An 18375-nucleotide genomic window follows, 5' to 3' on the forward strand; every position below is an offset into this window, starting at 1 on the left:
TTATTGCTACGCATGGTGGATATGTGGAAAATATTGTACTATAGAGTTTCCCAGACCGCAGCGCCATCTGTTGTTGAAAATTGTAACTACTGTAATTTCGAAAGTTTGTCTGCCTGAAAATGTACTGTTGTCCCAAGCATAGTGCAACAAACGGTGTATTTACATCGCTGCTCGTTTAGTTTTTATTACCGTTTCAAATATACCGGTCAGTTTTGAAACACCCTGTAGATACTGCCTACAGGAAAATTAAAGAGACCTTTGGAGATAAGAGAACCACTTGTATGAACATCAAGAGCTCAGATGGAAACCCAGTTCTAAGCAAAGAAGGGAAAGCAGAAAGGTGGAAGGAGTATATAGAGAGTCTATACAAGGGCGATGTACTTGAGGACAATATTATGGAAATGGAAGAGGATGTAGATGAAGATGAAATGGGAGATACGATACTGCGTGAAGAGTTTGACAGAGCACTGAAAGACCTAAGTCGAAACAAGGCCCCCGGAGTAGACAACATTCCATTGGAACTACTGACGGCCTTGGGAGAGCTAGTCCTGACAAAACACTACCATCTGGTGACCAAGATGTATGAAAAAGGCGAAATACCCTCAGACTTCAAGAAGAATATAATAATTCCAATCCCAAAGAAAGCAGGTGTTGACAGATGTGAAAATTACCTTAGTATCAGTTTTATAAGTCACAGCTGCAAAATACTAACGCGAATTCTTTACAGACGAATGGAAAAACTAGTAGAAGCCGACCTCGGGGAAGATCAGTTTGGATTCCGTAGAAATGTTGGAACACGTGAGGAAATACTGACCCTACGACTTACCTTAGAAGCTAGATTAAGGAAAGGCAAACCTACGTTTCTAGCATTTGTAGACTTAGAGAAAGCTTTTGACAATGTTGACTGCAATACTCTCTTTCAAATTCTGAAGGTGGCAGGGGTAAAATACAGGGAGCGAAAGGCTATTTACAATTTGTACGGAAACCAGATGGCAGTTATAAGAGTCGAGGGACATGAAAGGGAAGCAGTGGTTGGGAAGGGAGTGAGACAGGGTTGTAGTCTCTCCCCGATGTTATTCAATCTGTATATTGAGCAAGCAGTGAAGGAAACAAAAGAAAAATTCGGAGTAGGTATTAAAATCCATGGAGAAGAAATAAAAACTTTGAGGCTCGCCGATGACATTGTAATTCTGTCAGAGACAGCAGAGGACTTGGAAGAGCAGTTGAACGGAATGGATAGGGTTTTGAAAGGAGGATATAAGATGAACATCAACAAAAGCAAAACGAGGATAATGGAATGTAGTCGAATTAAGTCGGGTGATGCTGAGGGAATTATATTAGGAAATGAGACACTTAAAGTAGTAAAGGAGTTTTGCTATTTGGGGAGCAAAATAACTGATGATGGTCGAAGTAGAGAGGATATAAAATGTAGACTGGCAATGCCAAGGAAAGCGTTTCTGAAGAAGAGAAATTTGTTAACATCGAGTATAGATTTAAGTGTCAGGAAGTCATTTCTGAAATTATTTGTATGGAGTGTAGCCATGTATGGAAGTGAAACATGGACGATAAATAGTTTGGACAAGAAGAGAATAGAAGCTTTCGGAATGTGGTGCTACAGAAGAATGCTGAAGATTAGATGGGTAGAACACATAACTAATGAGGAAGTATTCAATAGGATTGGGGAGAAGAGAAGTTTGTGGCACAACTTGACTAGAAGAAGGGATCGGTTAGTAGGACATGTTCTGAGGCATCAAGGGATCACCAATTTAGTATTGGAGGGCAGCGTGGAGGGTAAAAATCGTAGAGGGAGACCAAGAGATTAATACACTAAACAGATTCAGAAGGATGTAGGTTGCAGTAGGTACTGGGAGATGAAGAAGCTTGCACAGGATAAAGTAGCATGGAGAGCTGCATCAAACCAGTCTCAGGACTGAAGACAACAACAACAACAACAACGTATGCCGTGTAGTTGTTTCATTCTTATCGAAATAGAGAAAATGTATCTCCACATACCTTTCTAATTTCTCAGATTTTTACTTTAATGATTTGCAACTGATGTTCGTATCAAGGTGTATAGCTCAGCTGTCTGACTTCTCGGAATACGACGACTCTCTAAGAGCGTTAAATTTGCGTGTGATGAGCAACTTGTGTTCATGAAAAACTTCTGATGAACCATTCGTTTAGACTTCAATGTCCTTTGAAGGAAGAGCTATGCAGTATACTGTTCAACTTCCTTCGACTTAAATTTCCGAAAAAATTTATAATCAATCCTAATACACAATTTGCTTGAGGTTATCTTATCATTACAAATGATTACTGACTATATTTTACGCAAATGACTGATATAATCGACGAATTTATGATGGTTATTTCCTTACCATTATTAAGAAATCTCTAAACCTCTTTACTGACTGGTCAGGAGCAGAGTACACTGAAGCTGTCAGACTTGAACGTGTATCCGTGCTATTCACTGCAGAAGTGTCACGTTTATTAGTCAAACTATGTAGATTGCAAATTTCTATTTTTTTTAATTCATAGATTGACAGTCTCTTAGACAACTAGACTTTCTTATCCATAGTTACACGTGGTACACAAATCATTCGTGTAAATTAGACGAGGCAGTAGGAATAACTTTGGGAAGGCAACTAAAATCAAATATATTTTGGACGTAGTCTTTATTTATATATTTTCATCAATGTGACAGGTCAATTACTATCTGTCGTGAAAAAACATCTGTGATGGCATATTGCCTCTGAAGGTGCGACTACTAACTCACTTCTTTGTGTAACAGTGATTCAGGTAGATACTCTCTTTGGATAACAGTTTTCACACTAAATTCTTTTTAACAGAACACACAAAAATAATTCTCTTACATACAAGGTATCAACGAACTGATTATCATACATATTTACAAAACGATATTGACTGACTAATTATTAGTTACATGTTCATACAATGTAGCATTAATAAATTCCGAAGAACGTACATTATCTAAAACTCTACTTATAGAGCAGGCAAAATAGTAATTTTCGTTGCACATCATTTCTAAGATTATCACCTACGGGTGATCAACAGATTTAACCGACAGAACTTTCAGTCCCAAGAGTAGTTTTACTGATGCTAGAGTCAACAGAAATGTTTAGATTTAAGTTTAGAATGATGTCAATAAGCGTGTTTTTCACGCACACTATATAGTTTGTTCACGTTCATTAAATAGCACACGGTAGTGGTTCATTACATAGCAGTAGTAAATTATCTTGCCCGTAATTATGCTTTCAAAACTTTCAGCACCTATTGTGTCACTTTCCTCAGCTTGAAAATCAGGAAATATACTTCTATTCGAGTACGAGTGACCGTATTGGTCTAGCGGGTAGAGTGTTGCACTGCAGTCCTGGAGGTCCGAGCTTCTATCCCGGGTAGAAGCGGGGAGTTTCCAGTCTCTCCAGGGTGGTCCCAGATCCACTCAGACTGTTACCAAATTGATTACGGGGAAGCTTTCTCGGGTGGGTAAAACGCGTCCGGGGCGACGGGCTCGTCACCCTCCACCTTATAGCTCCGCAGCGAACGAAACGGTGAAGTGAGACCAGGAACACGTTCACGGGTTTAGCTCCACAGATTTTACCGTTACTTGACTAGACAGACAGTATGGTGACGATTAGATTAGTTTCTGAATATAGTTACTCAAATCTGCAGCCAAGCTGAGTCGTCCAATGCACGAGATGTTTTAGAAACTGTTGTATTCCAGCCGATTTAAAATTTAGTAGCTGGTCTAATAATAGAAGATAAACAATGTGTGCATCTGGATGCTATAATAGTCAACATAGGAGCCAGGTTTTTTTTTCAGGTGGCGATAAATGACAGCAACCAGCCTGTCTGGAATTTCGTTTTAAATATCAAATCAAAGTCAAAAAAATACCTTCTTTTGAAAAAACACTTTTCTACGATATATTTGCAAATATGCTTCTCACCAATTCTGTTTGGTATTAAATACCATTAATCAGGTATCTGCACAAAGGAACAGTGACGTTTTTGCAAAGCATACGAGAGAAGATTACTGTAAAGTGAACCTCGTTAACTTCAGCAGTGGCAAGTGAAAAGTTTAAGCTCCCTAAGAGGGACAAGCGACCATAACCAAGGGAGAGCACTTGCTACAACCACATTTGTCATAAATAATGTTTGCTATTATAGTAGCTAATGTCTCAAACTCTTTTTCCTAGAAAACTGAAGAGGGTTCAGTCATTTTAATTTTATTACAAAACGTGCAATAACTGCGTAACATATATAAGATATTGAAATATTGTTATGTAAGCAACAGAGGCAAGTGCTAATGTATTACGATGAGAATGTTTGTGAAAAAGCAGCGACAGTAACAAGGACACGCTTCAGAATGATGTGAGGAGATGTCTCTAGTCAGCCTTAATAGCCTCTACTGTCCGTAAGTTTCATAGCAACAACACCGCAAGAAAATTCGCAACACTGTTTAGGATGTGGAACGACCGGCTTGTAGTGTATTCGCAGACATACTTTACGAACATTTCTTTGAATAGTAAAATGTTCAGAAACGGTAGGGAGGAGGGCGGAAAAAGTAGTCACTGAAACTTCAGCTTATGACTGTTTTGATTCATTCTGTGACCTAATGGACCAGCGTTTCCATTAAAGAACGTGCAAGTTGTAAGCTTCCCTTCGTTTAGCTGAAGGAGGGTGGAGAGTGATACAGAATGGTGCTACAGAATTAGTGGCAGTGCCTACCCATCTGCAGATGGAGCTACCGGTAGCAGTTTTGGTCTAGCTGAAACAGCACAGAACTCGGGAACACCGTTGACTCAGGAGAAAGCACTCGTCCGCGGAGGCCAGGCGGGAGTTCAGAGGAACGGCTCGACCCAGTAGCGCACGAGCGGCGCCGAGTTGCGGTCGCCGCGCAGCACGCGGCTGCGGTGCTTCACGTCCTTGGGCTTGAGCACGCTGCGGTGGTTGGAGAGCAGCCGGCTGGGAGTGAGGATGGCCTTCTGGCTGAGCCCGGTCGCCTCCAGGAAGCTCTCGTAGGAGTCGCGCTGCTGCTGCAGCTGCGCCGGCGACGGCGACGGCGGCGCGCGGGCCTCCTCGGCGCCGTCGCCGTCTGCGCGGCCCACGTCGACGTCCACCTCCTCCAGCCGGAACTCCTCGAAGTTGCTCCGCAGCAGCGAGTCGTCACCCACCATCGCCTGCTCCTGCCGGCACACACAAACACCAATCACATACTTGGCAGACAGTGTAAGCTTTCTCCCGAGAAAATTTGCACGTAGGCTGGATAAAAAGTAGTGGCAACACGGCCGTCACGTGATGGATGGGAGTCACACGGCATGCCCGCTCTCTGTAATTGCTAGCAGAAAGTCAGCTGAAGTAGTGCAGTGGGCGGCGACGGCTGTGCGAGTCAGCTGCTGTGTCTGAAAGTGCGGGAGGGCAGTTCAAGCGCCCTGACAGTATGTTTAGGAAACACGAATAACGTGCGTGATCAAGATTGAACTGGCACGTGGTCACAGCGCACAACAAGGTTTCCTTCTGGCACTGCTCCCATCACGCATCGTGACAATAGACTTTTACACACGACGAACCCCGTGCAGAAGCTCCTGCGTGTGTGGGGGTGGGAGATACTGGAACATCCACCCCATTTACCCGATATGAGTCTGTGCTATTACAACCTGTTCGCCAAAATGAAGAAACCGCTACAACAAAAGAGAAGAAGACATTCGTGCCATGTTATGGTTTTAGGGCGCAAAACTGCTACGGTCATTAGCGCCCGGTCTGTGTCTTAGGAAAAGGTAAAAAACCAAACTGGAAACCAGCTGCAATGGGAGCGAAACTCAAAAAAATGGGGAACTAAAAAGGAAGGAAAGCTTAAAAAACCACTTTAGAAGGGGGGCTGTTTGTCCCCAAAAAGAGCTTCAAATGACTGACGTCATCTCACACACTAAAACTCGAGAACGCGATCGGCTGAGCGCGTGTCATCTGCTAAAATGGAAGATATATCATGCGACAGCTGTAGACGGGCACGTAACGGAGTAAAATAGGGGCACTCAAGTAAAAGGTTTCTCACCGTCCACAGTTGAGAGCAATGGGGACAAAGCGGGGGAGGATCGCCACTTAAAAGATGTCGATGGCTAAAAAGACAGTGCCCTATCCAGAGTCTAGTTAAAATTACCTCCTCCCGACGACGAGTTCGGGAGGAAGAGGTCCAAGCGCAGGGAAGAGCTTTCATGTCCCGCAATTTATTATTGGGAAGTGTCGACCAATGTGCATGCCATAAAAGAGCAACACGACGTCATAAAACACTCTGTAGATCGGCGAAGGGAACCATGGGAACAGCAGGCTGAAGAAGAGAGATGCAGCCTTGGTCGCTATATCGGCCGCCTCGTTTCCACAGATCCCAACATGTCCTGGGATCCAGAGGAACGCCACAGAGACGCCCCACAAGTGGAGCAAGTGGAGGCAGTCCTGAATCCGGTGGACCAGAGGGTGGACAGGGTAGAGAGCTTGGAGAGAGCTGAGAGAATCTGAGCATTTAATATACTGTATCCGCTGATGGCGACGGACATATTGGACAGCCTGGAGAACAGCGTAAAACTCCGCAGTACAAACCGAACACCGGTCGGGAAGCCGAAATCGATTAGGGTGTGTCGCCAACAATATAGGCGCTCCCAACACCAAATGATGTTTTTGAGCCATCAGTGTAAATGTGTCATCCTTCATTTGTGCGCATAGAGCAGCAAATTCCCTACGATAAACAAGACAAGGGGTACCATCCTTGGGAAACTGACAAAGGTCACGGAGCAGGCAGGTCCGGGGCAGGAGCCAAGGCGGTGCTGTATCCCAAGTTGTCAAGAAAGTTTTACGAAAGTGAATGTAAAGAGAACGTAGCAGTTGACGAAAGCGGACTCCCGGTGTTAGCAGAGAGGAAGGGCGGCCTGCATACCCTAAATCCAAGGAGGCGTCGAAAAAAAATGTCATGGGCCGGATTAGCAGGTATGGAAGACAGATGGCTAGCATAACGGCTCACAAGGACAGCTCGCCGATTGGACAGCATAAAGGCTTTCCACAGGGCTGGTGTAAAAAGCTCCAGACGCTAAACATAATTCACGGTGGTGGACAGAGTCGAGACGCCGAAGAATAGACGGCCGAGCAGAGGAGAGGAGTAAACTATGCTTCCATAGTCCAATTTCGAGGGCACTAAGGTGCGATAGAGGCGGAGAAGGACCACTCGGTCCGCTGCCCAGGAGGTACCATTCAGGACACGGAGGATGTTGAGGGAGCGCAGACAGCGAGCCGAAAGATAGGAAACGTGGGAGGACCAGCACAGTTTCCTGTCAAACATAAGACCCAAGAATTTAACGACGTCCGCGAACGAAAGGTTGACAGGGCCTAGATGTAAGGAAGGCGGAAGAAACTCCGTACGAGTGTTTACTTCTGTCTTTGAAAGTGTGAACGTGGCAATGATAATATTGGGGAGTGAAAGGTTATCTATATTCTTGGAGATGAGCTCTGTCTATGCAACTAAATGAGAAGTTTTTTATGCCATACCCATGTCACGTTTTTTTTTTATTTGTGAGGCATCTTCAGTGGTCTGAACACGTGTTTATGTATATAAAAACTACTTTATCTATTGATTACACTTGTTACAGTGTCACAGTTCTTTTTCTTACTGTTATCTCAGAATCAATCTTACAGAACTTGTGCTCTAGATGTTATTTGGTTCTACTAATGATTTTTTTTGTGTTATTTCCATATGTGTCGTTCGTTCTACAATGTACTCTGTTGGCCTGTGTACACCACGTTTAGATTATAGGCGTTTTCGTACACATTTCTTGTTTTTTCCATTCGCCTTTCGTTTATGTTTGTATTAGTGTGATATTGGAAGAATTTTTTAAAAAATTTACGTGCCTGTGATGGTGAGGTATTACTTATCCTCCCACCACAAACACTTAAATCTTTCATTGGTAATCCCTCCACTCAAAATTCTCCCCTTTTCGCGGAGCAGGCCTCACTCCACACTAACACACGCACATACAAATAATATCGAACTACATAAAAAACACAAAAAAGGCGAACGAAAAAACACTAACAATTTTCTACATTATATACAGCGTATTCGCATAATCATCACACGTTGAAAGCGTTGTTTTCAACTGAAATGTGTACGAAAACGGCAAAAAATCTGACATCTTGGCATATACAGGCCAACTTAATACAACTTCAGGGCGATACACATGAAATATCACAAAACCGTAAGTAGAACGAAATATTAGCTCAGACTTACGAAACTTGAGCTCCAAAACTTGTTTCTTACGCAACAGTAAGAGTATCAAAACACTAATATATTAATATACACGGAATCATTGTATAATTCAGTTATACACCAAAAAAAGACCTATGTATTATAGGTCACTGCACACGCCTTACAAACAGAAAGAAGCGAAACACGTATAATACAAGACAGACTTATTTAATTGCATAGACGGACCACATTTCCAAGAACATAGAAGAAACTAAGGATTGTCTGCAGCTCGTGGTCGTGCGGTAGCGTTCTCGCTTCCCACGCTCAGGTTCCCGGGTTCGATTCCCGGCGGGGTCAGGGATTTTCTCTGCCTCGGGATGACTGGGTGTTGTGTGATGTCCTTAGGTTAGTTAGGTTTAAGTAGTTCTAAGTTCTAGGGGACTGATGACCATAGATGTTAAGTCCCATAGTGCTCAGAGCCATTTGAACCATTTGAGCCAAACTAAGGATTAAGGAGCGACGGGGAACATGAAGAAAGCTGTTTATCTGCAGTTTGTACAAAAAGCTTACTGCATTTGGCAGAGATGAAGGACACGAAAGGGAATCGGTAGTTTAGAAGGGATTGAGACTTGAATGTAGCCTATCTCCAGTGCTATTCGATCTGCACATTAACCAAACGACATGTAGGAAGAAAGTAGTGTGAGAAGAAATTAAAAGTTTCAAGTTTACTGATGACATTGTCATTATGCGTGGGACAGCGAAGAACAGTTGAGCATAGTGAGTACTGTCTTCAAAGGAGGTTATAAGATAGACATCATCAAAAGTAAAACAAGGGCCATGGAATGTAATCTAATTAAACCACGCGATACTGAGGTAATTAGATTAGGATATGAGAAACGAGAAGTAGACGACTTTTGCTGATCGGAAATCAAAATAACTGAAGACGCCCGAAGTAGAGAAGATATAAAATGCAGACAGGTAATAGCAATAAAAAGTTCCTGAAAGAGAAAAATATATTAACATTGAATATATGTATTTAAATGTCCGAAGTCTGAATGTATTTGCCTGGATTTTAGCCTTGTACGGTGATTCTGAATCGAAACGGGGAGAAAAATTTATGACAACTTTACTAAAGTAAGGAATCTGTTGACGGACACATTCTGAGGCGTTAAGGAAGAACAGCTTTGTTAATGGAAGTGAGAATAGTGGCTAAAATTTTAGCAAGAGAGCAAGGCTGTAATACAGTAAGCAGATTTAAGTGTGTGTGTGTGTGTGTGTGTGTGTGTGTGTGTGTGTGTGTGTGTGTGTGTGTGTGTGGTAGCAAGTTATGGACAGGTGAGGTTTGCATAAGCTAGACAAGTGTGGAGGGCTGCATCGAGTTAGTCTTCCGACTGCGAAGGTGATGATGACCTAAGTTTTTGATAAGCCTTCGGCAGTGTAGCTAATAATTTAAACCAAGTACTGCACCAATTGTCTTTTTTCATGCGTAGTACGACGTGTTTCAGGAATTTATTACCATTTATAAGTGTGCTGAGAATTTACGCTACTATTGGATGTGACATCTCCATGTGTATCGTTGTGCCTGTTTGCACAAGTTTGGATATGGTCACGTATGTTCCATTTTAGTCAATTATATCTGTAAATAGGATGATTCATAAGGATTAAGGGATTGGCAGACGAGTCGAAAGTCAAAAACTTCCGAATAGGAACATTTAGTCTCTGAAGTAATCCTGAGCCAATGACAGTTTTGGAACTTCCCGAACAACAAGGACAATTTACGCACACGCACCTCCATGTCAGTGGAGATTATGTACTATTTACTCAACAATTGTGCATTATAGGTGTTCAAAATAACCGGCACACAATTCCGGCATTGAAAATTCTGGTGCGACCTACTGATCCATCACGCATCGCACGAACGTCTTCAGACCCTGAAAATGTCCTAGCGAGAAGAGTTAGTTTCTGTTTAACTGGTGTCGCGGATACCAGGGGTTAACGACTAAGTAGTTTTGGGTGCACAGAAGCTGTAAATCATGTTTGGTCAACTAAAGGGTGTATGCATTAATTGTCTTTTTTGTTCCAGACATTCCAAAGATTTCAGTGGCTCAAAATTACTTTCAACACCAGAAGTTCCCATTACAAAGTAACAGCATTTCGACTCCATCAGCTCCAATTTGCTCACAACCTTCGGTATCACGCTGTATACATTAAGCTGCCCCTTCATTTGGTTGCCAGTATGGATCTCCATGGTGCAGGTGACTCATTCGTTCCTTCTTTCCTTATTAGTTATTTAGAGCACACGGGGAACCATACATAAACAAACAGTGTCTTTAAACCGATTGCGACATCGTGCAGTGCTTTGAGCAGTAGAAGGTGCAGAGATCAACTTTAAAAATCAGACCGCATAGTTGTCACTAAATGGCGCCTGCCGAAACAGAACGGAGAACGCCTTTCGTTGGTGTGTCATACGGAACAAGCTAGCTAGGTAGCTACTAGGGATACCCCTACTGGAAACCACACCAACCAAAAACCACCCACTCTTCCTCCAACCCCCCCCCCCCCCCCCCCCCGATCACCCAACTTCTCTCATTCTCTACAGCTGCTGTGATCTCTCAGTACTGAATCATGTGACCAACAAAATGTTCAGTTTACTGTAGTATAAGCTATGTGCAGAGATGTTTTTGAATGTGGTATCAGTTAGAAGAAACTTGTACTGTGTGCATTTGGTACAGAAATAACCCATGGCTGCAAAAAATGCAAATAAAATTAATCTAATTGTAAAAAAACATCATAATGTAGCTCTAAATACAACATATTTAAATGAGCTGCCAAGAGTCACTAGCGAGCTATCGAAATATGTGGAGTTCACTTTATTTTTATCGTAGACAGCTGGAAACACCTCGGAGGAATAGGTGAAACGTGTTTGGTGCACAAATAAAATAAAATCAATAACTGGGGTGAAATGAATGGAAAGGAAACGGGATGGGAAAGAGTTAGGAAGGAAATAATGATTTCCAGCCCCACAGGGCATTGCGGCAATGCAACGGCGGGAGCTGAAAATTTGTGCCGGACCGGGCCTCGAAACCGGATGCTCCGCTTCTCTAGATCGGCTGGCTGCCTTGACCGCCTCGGCCATCTGGACAAGCTATCTGTCAGACCCAAATTCCCAATTTCTCGCTCGTCGCACTTCAACGGCCTCGGCCCATAAACCCTCCGTTCTTAGATTTCTGATTCCTGTAGGAGTACGGACGTTGCTTGTGCATCCGCACTGAAAATTTTTCATCTAACAGCATCGCGCACATAGAATTACTATAGATATGAGTGGTGTCTTTTCTGTCTGATACGTGCGTCCGAACTCCTAGGGGAATCGAAAATCTGCGGGCAGGGCGTTAATAGGCGGGAGTCGTTGCGGTGTGGCAAGCAGGAAGTTAGGAATTTGGGTCTGACGGAAAACGTGTCCAGATGGCGGAGACGGTTAAGGCAGCCGTTCTAGAGAAGCGGAGCATTCGGGTTGGAGTCCCGGTCAGACAAATTTTGAACGCTCGCCGTTGCATTGCCGCAATGCCCTGTCTTTCCCATCCCGTTTCCTTTCCATTCCTTTCGTCCAAATCATTGATGTATATGTAGTAACTGCTTCACCGCAAGTGTTGTCTGTTCTGTCGGACACGCTCGGCACCGCTCATATGTATAATTCTCTTGCAACTTTCAGTTGCAAGAGAATTTTTTTTTTTTAATCCACATGATAAAGCATATCAATCAGCAACTGTGGGGGAAAATGCCTGCATGTCTTAAGATGTTTATTTACAAGTTTAAACTTTTGAAATAGGACTTATCTGTTTGGAACACTGATTTTTAATATCCACAGAACAATACAGCAGAACTACGTCGAATGATAAAGGGAGTAAAAGAAGATGTTAATTACGATGTATTAAAAAAACTAAAAACCCGCCTCGATTGCGAAAAAAAGCACCTAGTGTTTACCCAGGTTTCGGCGTAGATAACTACACCTTGAAGAACAGTAAAACCCACAAGTGCCTAAGAAGACCTTAGTCAATGTGTAAAAGAACACCATAGCTATACAGTTATAAACGAAAAAGAAAAGGAAAACACAAACAGTACATATGTACAAAGTCAAAACCACTGCTTAACAGTGTACGCTCCAACTCACACCGGCCTATGTTCGATGGGCCATGACTCGCCATAAACCGCAACTACAAATGGTCGCTCACTTACAAGCACGACCCGCTACCTATGCACGTGCGCAAGACAAGAAGTTACTTGAATGCGCATGCGCATACGAATACGAGAAAGTTTATACATGGGTCAGGGGTAAATAGCCCATATATTCCCAACCGTGGATAAACGTATATCAAAAAATGGAATTGATAGAATAAGTGACGAGCTAAGTAGGAGATGAAACCTAAAAATAAACGCACCCGGTTGCTTATGCTAGGAAAGAAACATATATGAAGCTGCCTATGACAACAGGAAGAACTCTTAAAAACTATACCTAAAGCTAGTAGTTAGCCTGGGGGGGGGGGGGGGGGGGCTGAGGGGACGTAATCTAAAGACGTCGTGGTAAGAAAGATATAGGAATAAAACTTGAGGTGTTCAAAGTGCTAAAATCACTTTCATCGTAAAAGGAAAATGAGGATAAAAAGAAAGATGAGGATAAAAAGAAAGATGAGGATAAAAAGAAAGATGAGGATAAAAAGAAAGATGAGGATAAAAAGAAAGATGAGGATAAAAAGAAAGATGAGGATAAAAAGAAAGATGAGGATAAAAAGAAAGATGAGGATAAAAAGAAAGATGAGGATAAAAAGAAAGATGAGGATAAAAAGAAAGATGAGGATAAAAAGAAAGATGAGGATAAAAAGAAAGATGAGGATAAAAAGAAAGATGAGGATAAAAAGAAAGATGAGGATAAAAAGAAAGATGAGGATAAAAAGAAAGATGAGGATAAAAAGAAAGATGAGGATAAAAAGAAAGATGAACAGCTTGACCAACCGCGCCCTGACCCATGTATAAACTTTCTCGTGTTCGTATGCGCATGCGCATTCAAGTAACTTCACTTGTCTCGCGCATGTGCATAGGTAGCGGGTCGTGCTTGTAAGTGAGCGACCATTTGTAGCTGCGGTTTATGGCGAGTCATGGCCCGTCGAACATAGGCCGGTGAGAGGTGGAGCGTACACTATAAGTAGTGGTTTTGAGTTTGTACATATGTACTGTTTGTGCTTTCCTTTTCTGTTTCGTTTATAACTGTATAGCTATGGTGTTCTTGTAATCATTGACAGAGGTCTTCTTAGGCACTTGTGGGTTTTATTGTTCTTCTGAGGAAGGTGTAGTTATCTACGCCGAAACCTGGGTAAACACTAGGTGCTTTTCTCGCAATCGAGGCGGGTTTTTAGTTTTTTAATATATTAACCAACGATTGCCGACGCGCTGCGATGTTGAAGGTTCTTTAATTACGATGCGCTGAGTGATTTACATATTGATCATATGGCCCAAAATGAGCAGCAGTTACCTGGGCTTGTCCGCGAGTGAGCTCGGTGACGATGCTGCCGCCGGCGGAGCCTGTGATGAGCGAGGAGACGGAGCAGCCGACTCTGATGGCCGAGACGTCGTCCGGCGCCAGCTGGCGCGCAGGCCGCGCCGCGCCAGCCGCTGCCGCTGCCGCCGCGTCGTCGTGCGCGCGCGCCACGGCCAGGCTGCCGTTGCTCAGGATCTGGCGCTGGCGCTGAAGCTGCAGCTGGCGAGGCGCGTAGTAGTCCTGGCCGTATCCCTGCGACATCCCGACGCGCGCCGGCCCCAGCTTGCCCTGGCGCCGCATCAGCAAGAGACTGCCCAGCTGTGGCGGTTTCGGAGGCAGCGCCGGGGGAATAGGTCTCTTGGGCAGCGCCGAGGTCGCCTTGCTGTCCTTCAGACTGCTCGAGCCCGTCTTCTGATCGACACAGCTTAGCTTCTCAACCTCTTTCCGTCCACTGTCTGCCGCCGTGCAATCGTTTGCTACTTTTGTATTTTCTTCCTTCAGAACAGACTTACCCACTTCCTTTTTAAGCGTTTCGACGGACTTCTCATCGATGTGGCGAGCTTCGTTTTTGTCCACCTCTTCCAGTTCCACATTCCTGACCAAAGTGAGGCCTTGACTCGACATCATTAAACAGGCTTTTTCTTCCAGATGCTGAGCTTTCGTAGGGGGCGACGGTGTCTTCTCCTTTATTGCCCACCTCATCTGTTCGAGCTTCAGTTCGGTAGCCTTCTTGTGCAATGCTGCTACTTTCTCCACCTCCTTCACAATATCGAATTCCTCCTCATTTTTCTTCTCTGAGAGATTTTCCAGCGTTGCAGCTCCTACAGGTGCCTGAGACTTTTCATTCGCGTTTTCCATAACGCCATCGTGTTCTTCCTGGTCCTCTTGTTCTTCTTCGATGCTGGAGCACGTGTACGTGAATTTCACCCTCCTTTCCTTTTCATTCAGCTTATCCCTGTTAGAGAATTTGTATTCGTGAGCGTCTCCTTCGTCCTGGTCACGAAGTAGTATTTGATTGACACATTCCAGGACAGGATTGTGATTGTACACTTTGTACAGATCTCTGTCCGCAAAATCCTCGTGCCGCCCGAGATAGCTGTGATCGTGCTCCTCCGTTTGGCAACTCTCGTCGCGTTCTTCTTTCAGAATGCCGTTAGTAGGCTCAGCCGGTTTAAGGGCAACAGCAGTGTCACTTTCCGACGTTTTTGAAGAAAGGGACTCCAGTGAATCGTGGTGTCCATTCCATTTCGGAGATTCTTCAGTAGCTAAGGCGGAGCCAGGCGAGTTGGAATTTTCGATGGGTAAAGATAACGTCTTTGTTCTTCTCGCTGCTCTACGTAGCCTTGCAATCTCTAGCGCCTGTAAGAAAGAAAATACAGTTATTCTCATAACTTATAGAATTACTGTATCAATAGTCATAGGTAGTACTGGCAAATGACGGTGAATTACACAAAACCTCCCGCTGTTCGAACCATTACTTTTGAGTAAACAATCAACTGGACATTACTAAACTGCTTCTTACTCTGCCCAGATGTGTCTTGAATCCGTACTTTTACAACTGACAAGTGTGAAGTACCATCTCAAGTAGTTCTTCCTTGCCACACTGTATGAAGGGAAGTATACATATCCTCTATGGTACGGTGCTGTCATAGCCAAACACGTGGAAGTGACCCTTTACTGAAACTGTACGTTTCATTATACTCGCAACCAAGTCTTAAAGGAAAATATTTATGTACAACTGGAATTTCTCTGTCTCTGACTTAAAATCTTGCAATGGAGACTGTTGAAACTTATTTCTTTCTGCACATTGTTATCTATCGTCCGGATTTAACACATGAGCTGCTAAAACGTCTTAGTAATAAGTTACCAACTTACTACCGTAGAAGATAAGCTGTAAAGTACCGTGATTTAGAGTCAAGGATGCTGATCAGAAGGATGCAGTCTGATCGGTCATTCAGAAAGGATGGAAAGATTGTCTTCATGTGGGATGGATGTATTCTGGACATAGAGAATGATGTTCAAATGTGTGTGAAATCTTATGGGACTTTACTGCTGAAGTCATCTGTCCCTAAGCTTACACACTACTTAACCTAAATTATCGTAAGGACAAACACACACACACACACACCCATGCCCGTGGGAGGACTCGAGCCTCCGCCAGGACCATCCGCACGGTCCATGACTGCAGCGCCTGAGACCGCTCGGCTAATCCCGCGCGGCGTAGAGAATGATAAGGCTGTTCAGAGGTTCATGTATTTCTGCTAACACTGTTCCTAGTCGAAGATAGATTACACTGTTACTTCAGTAATTCTTCCCATAGTTTCACATTTTCAATTCGTGATACGTGCAAACAGATTAACCCGACGAGATCCTAATCTTTGACATTTTATCCGCATAGTATTTGCAATAAATTATTCATCAAATAATTACTTATTCAGATGAATTGTCTGTTTACTCTCAGATTGCAGAGACAATATTACAGAGTATCTATTTCTAGTAACTGCGTCTGTTCCGTTAGAAATGCTGGAAGACAGAGGAACGCAAATCAAAAGTCAAGGATCTAGTCTTGTAATAAAAATATTGCAAGGGATACATTTCCCTGGATTCGAAAAGTTGCGAAAATAGCTTCTGTAATTACGGACAATGGACAGGGCTGACACGTAGCGAATCAACAAATTCTGTAGTTTTCTTTAGCGAACTATAGAATAAATCACATTACAAAATGACAAACGCAAATTGCTCGCTAATTTATCGCCATTGTCTGTCTTTACAAATGTATATGGAGAATGTATTAAAAGTTGTGATTGCAGTGCAGATAGGGATAAAGTGCACAAACTATGACGTCATCAGTCTCTCCTGCCCATAAGCGTCAAGCTGGGGAAAGTCCCCAACAGTAAAGGCACAGTCAAAGCCTGAAGAACCCAATAGTAACAGAGTATCAATAAATCCGCTAGACAGAAGCAAGAAGTAGTGAGAAAGCGGTGAGAGTGTAGGTGGGTGAGTTGCTCCGCGCAGAAAGCAGCTGGAGGCCCCTGGGACATGTCATGTGATGTGAGACGCATCCTCTGTATTCGACCAGTGTTTCCTCACTCTCCATTATCACAAGAAAAACTAGAATGCAAAAAGTTAATGTGATCTCAAGAGAGATGACAGTAACAAACTACAGACGTAAAAAAAATAAGAACTAAAGAGGAGGGAAGAGCAGGAGCAGGCCGGGCCACTGGGCAACGGCAACTATGGGCCCCCTGGGTTGGAGCAGGAGACGGGGAACCTCAAAAGGATGACGAGGGCAATGTGCCCTACCTCACAGAGAGGAGTTTAAACATGGGAAAAACGTAAAACTCTAACAGCTGGTGTGGCATCGTCCGCTAGCACTAGAGGCAGTGTGTCAGCAAGTTGAAGGTTTCGCTGTAAGGTGATCAAATTGGGGCAGTCCAGTACGACGTGGGCCACCATCAGACAGACGCCAAACCGACAGTGGGGTGGTGCCTCATGTCGCATGACTTGACTGTAGGCGAGCTTTTTGTGGCCAATGCGAAGTCAATGAAACTGTAGATTTTCTGTGAAAAACCACGAAGGGAATACTACCAGTGGTCGTGGTCCACCTTCCTGCTAGTAGTACAGAGAAACCAGGGCACAGCTATTCGTGTTCCGAGCCTCAAACTGACGAAAGGTCTGGTACCAGAACCCCAACCTCTTAAATTGACATCCTGGTAGCTTATGTGGTCAGGTCGTTCGTTCCCTACGACCCTAATGTGACCTGTGGTCCAGACAAAGACGACCGACCATCCAGCTTGATGAAAGTCAGACAGGAGATACTGGATGGTGACAACCATTGGTGTCGAGTGTAGCAACAGTCGATAGCGAGAAGACTACTTTGGGTGGGACGGCCGATTAAGAACGTACCGCCAGTGCAAGAATCAATAACAACAGTGACTGAGGACTCACATGATGTCCAACAATTCTGCAGTGAAAGCACTGCCTCCGCTCGACAGGGAAATTAGTTCACTGTACCTTGCACGTGTCGGCAAAACCAGTTCGTCTGTCGACCATAGAGCCGTCAGTGTATACCACTTTGTAACCCATAAATGAAGAACAGCCAGGAACAAATGGCGAGAAACCATGGGGTCAAATCAGCCTTTTGGTTCAAAGAATAGGTCGAGACAGATCCGATGCCGCGGTACACATCCTGAGGGTGCACGCGATTATTCAAATATGGTTCAAATGGCTCTGAGTACTATGGGACTTAACTGCTGAGGTCATCAGTCCCCTAGAACTTAGAACTACTAAAACCTAACTAACCTAAGGACATCACACACATCCATGCCCGAGGCAGGATTCAAACCTGTGACCGTAGCGGTAGCGCGGTTCCAGACTGTCGCGCCTATAACCGCTCGGCCACTCCGGCCGGCGCACGCGATTGTTCCCTGACAAGAGGCGACAGGTGGGACAGGATCAGAGCTTTGTAAAGTCGCAAAGAGGTAGAGTGGTCTGCACCCCTGCTTATGTTACTGAGGCAGCGAAGTGTACTAAGGTGTGACCAGCACGATCACTTTAGTTGGCGAAGTGACATCTGTCGGACATCGAATACCAGACC

General features: G+C 43.9%; 1 protein-coding gene across 1 annotated transcript in view; it reads right to left on the reverse strand.

Annotated features, from left to right (window-relative positions):
* Window positions 1–2658: 2658 nt before the first annotated feature.
* The window catches only part of LOC126184311 (uncharacterized), a 36757-nt gene continuing 21040 nt past the window's right edge, over window positions 2659–18375 (reverse strand). The window contains exons 4-5 of the mRNA XM_049926687.1: window positions 13773–15137; window positions 2659–5207 (exon numbers count right to left, since the gene is read on the reverse strand). Of these exons, the coding sequence (XP_049782644.1) occupies window positions 4863–5207; window positions 13773–15137 (1710 nt within the window). The 3' untranslated portion in view covers window positions 2659–4862. The remainder of the gene's footprint in view (window positions 5208–13772; window positions 15138–18375) is intronic.

Source organism: Schistocerca cancellata, chromosome 4, assembly GCF_023864275.1.
Source record: "Schistocerca cancellata isolate TAMUIC-IGC-003103 chromosome 4, iqSchCanc2.1, whole genome shotgun sequence".
Lineage (NCBI taxonomy): Eukaryota > Metazoa > Arthropoda > Insecta > Orthoptera > Acrididae > Schistocerca > Schistocerca cancellata.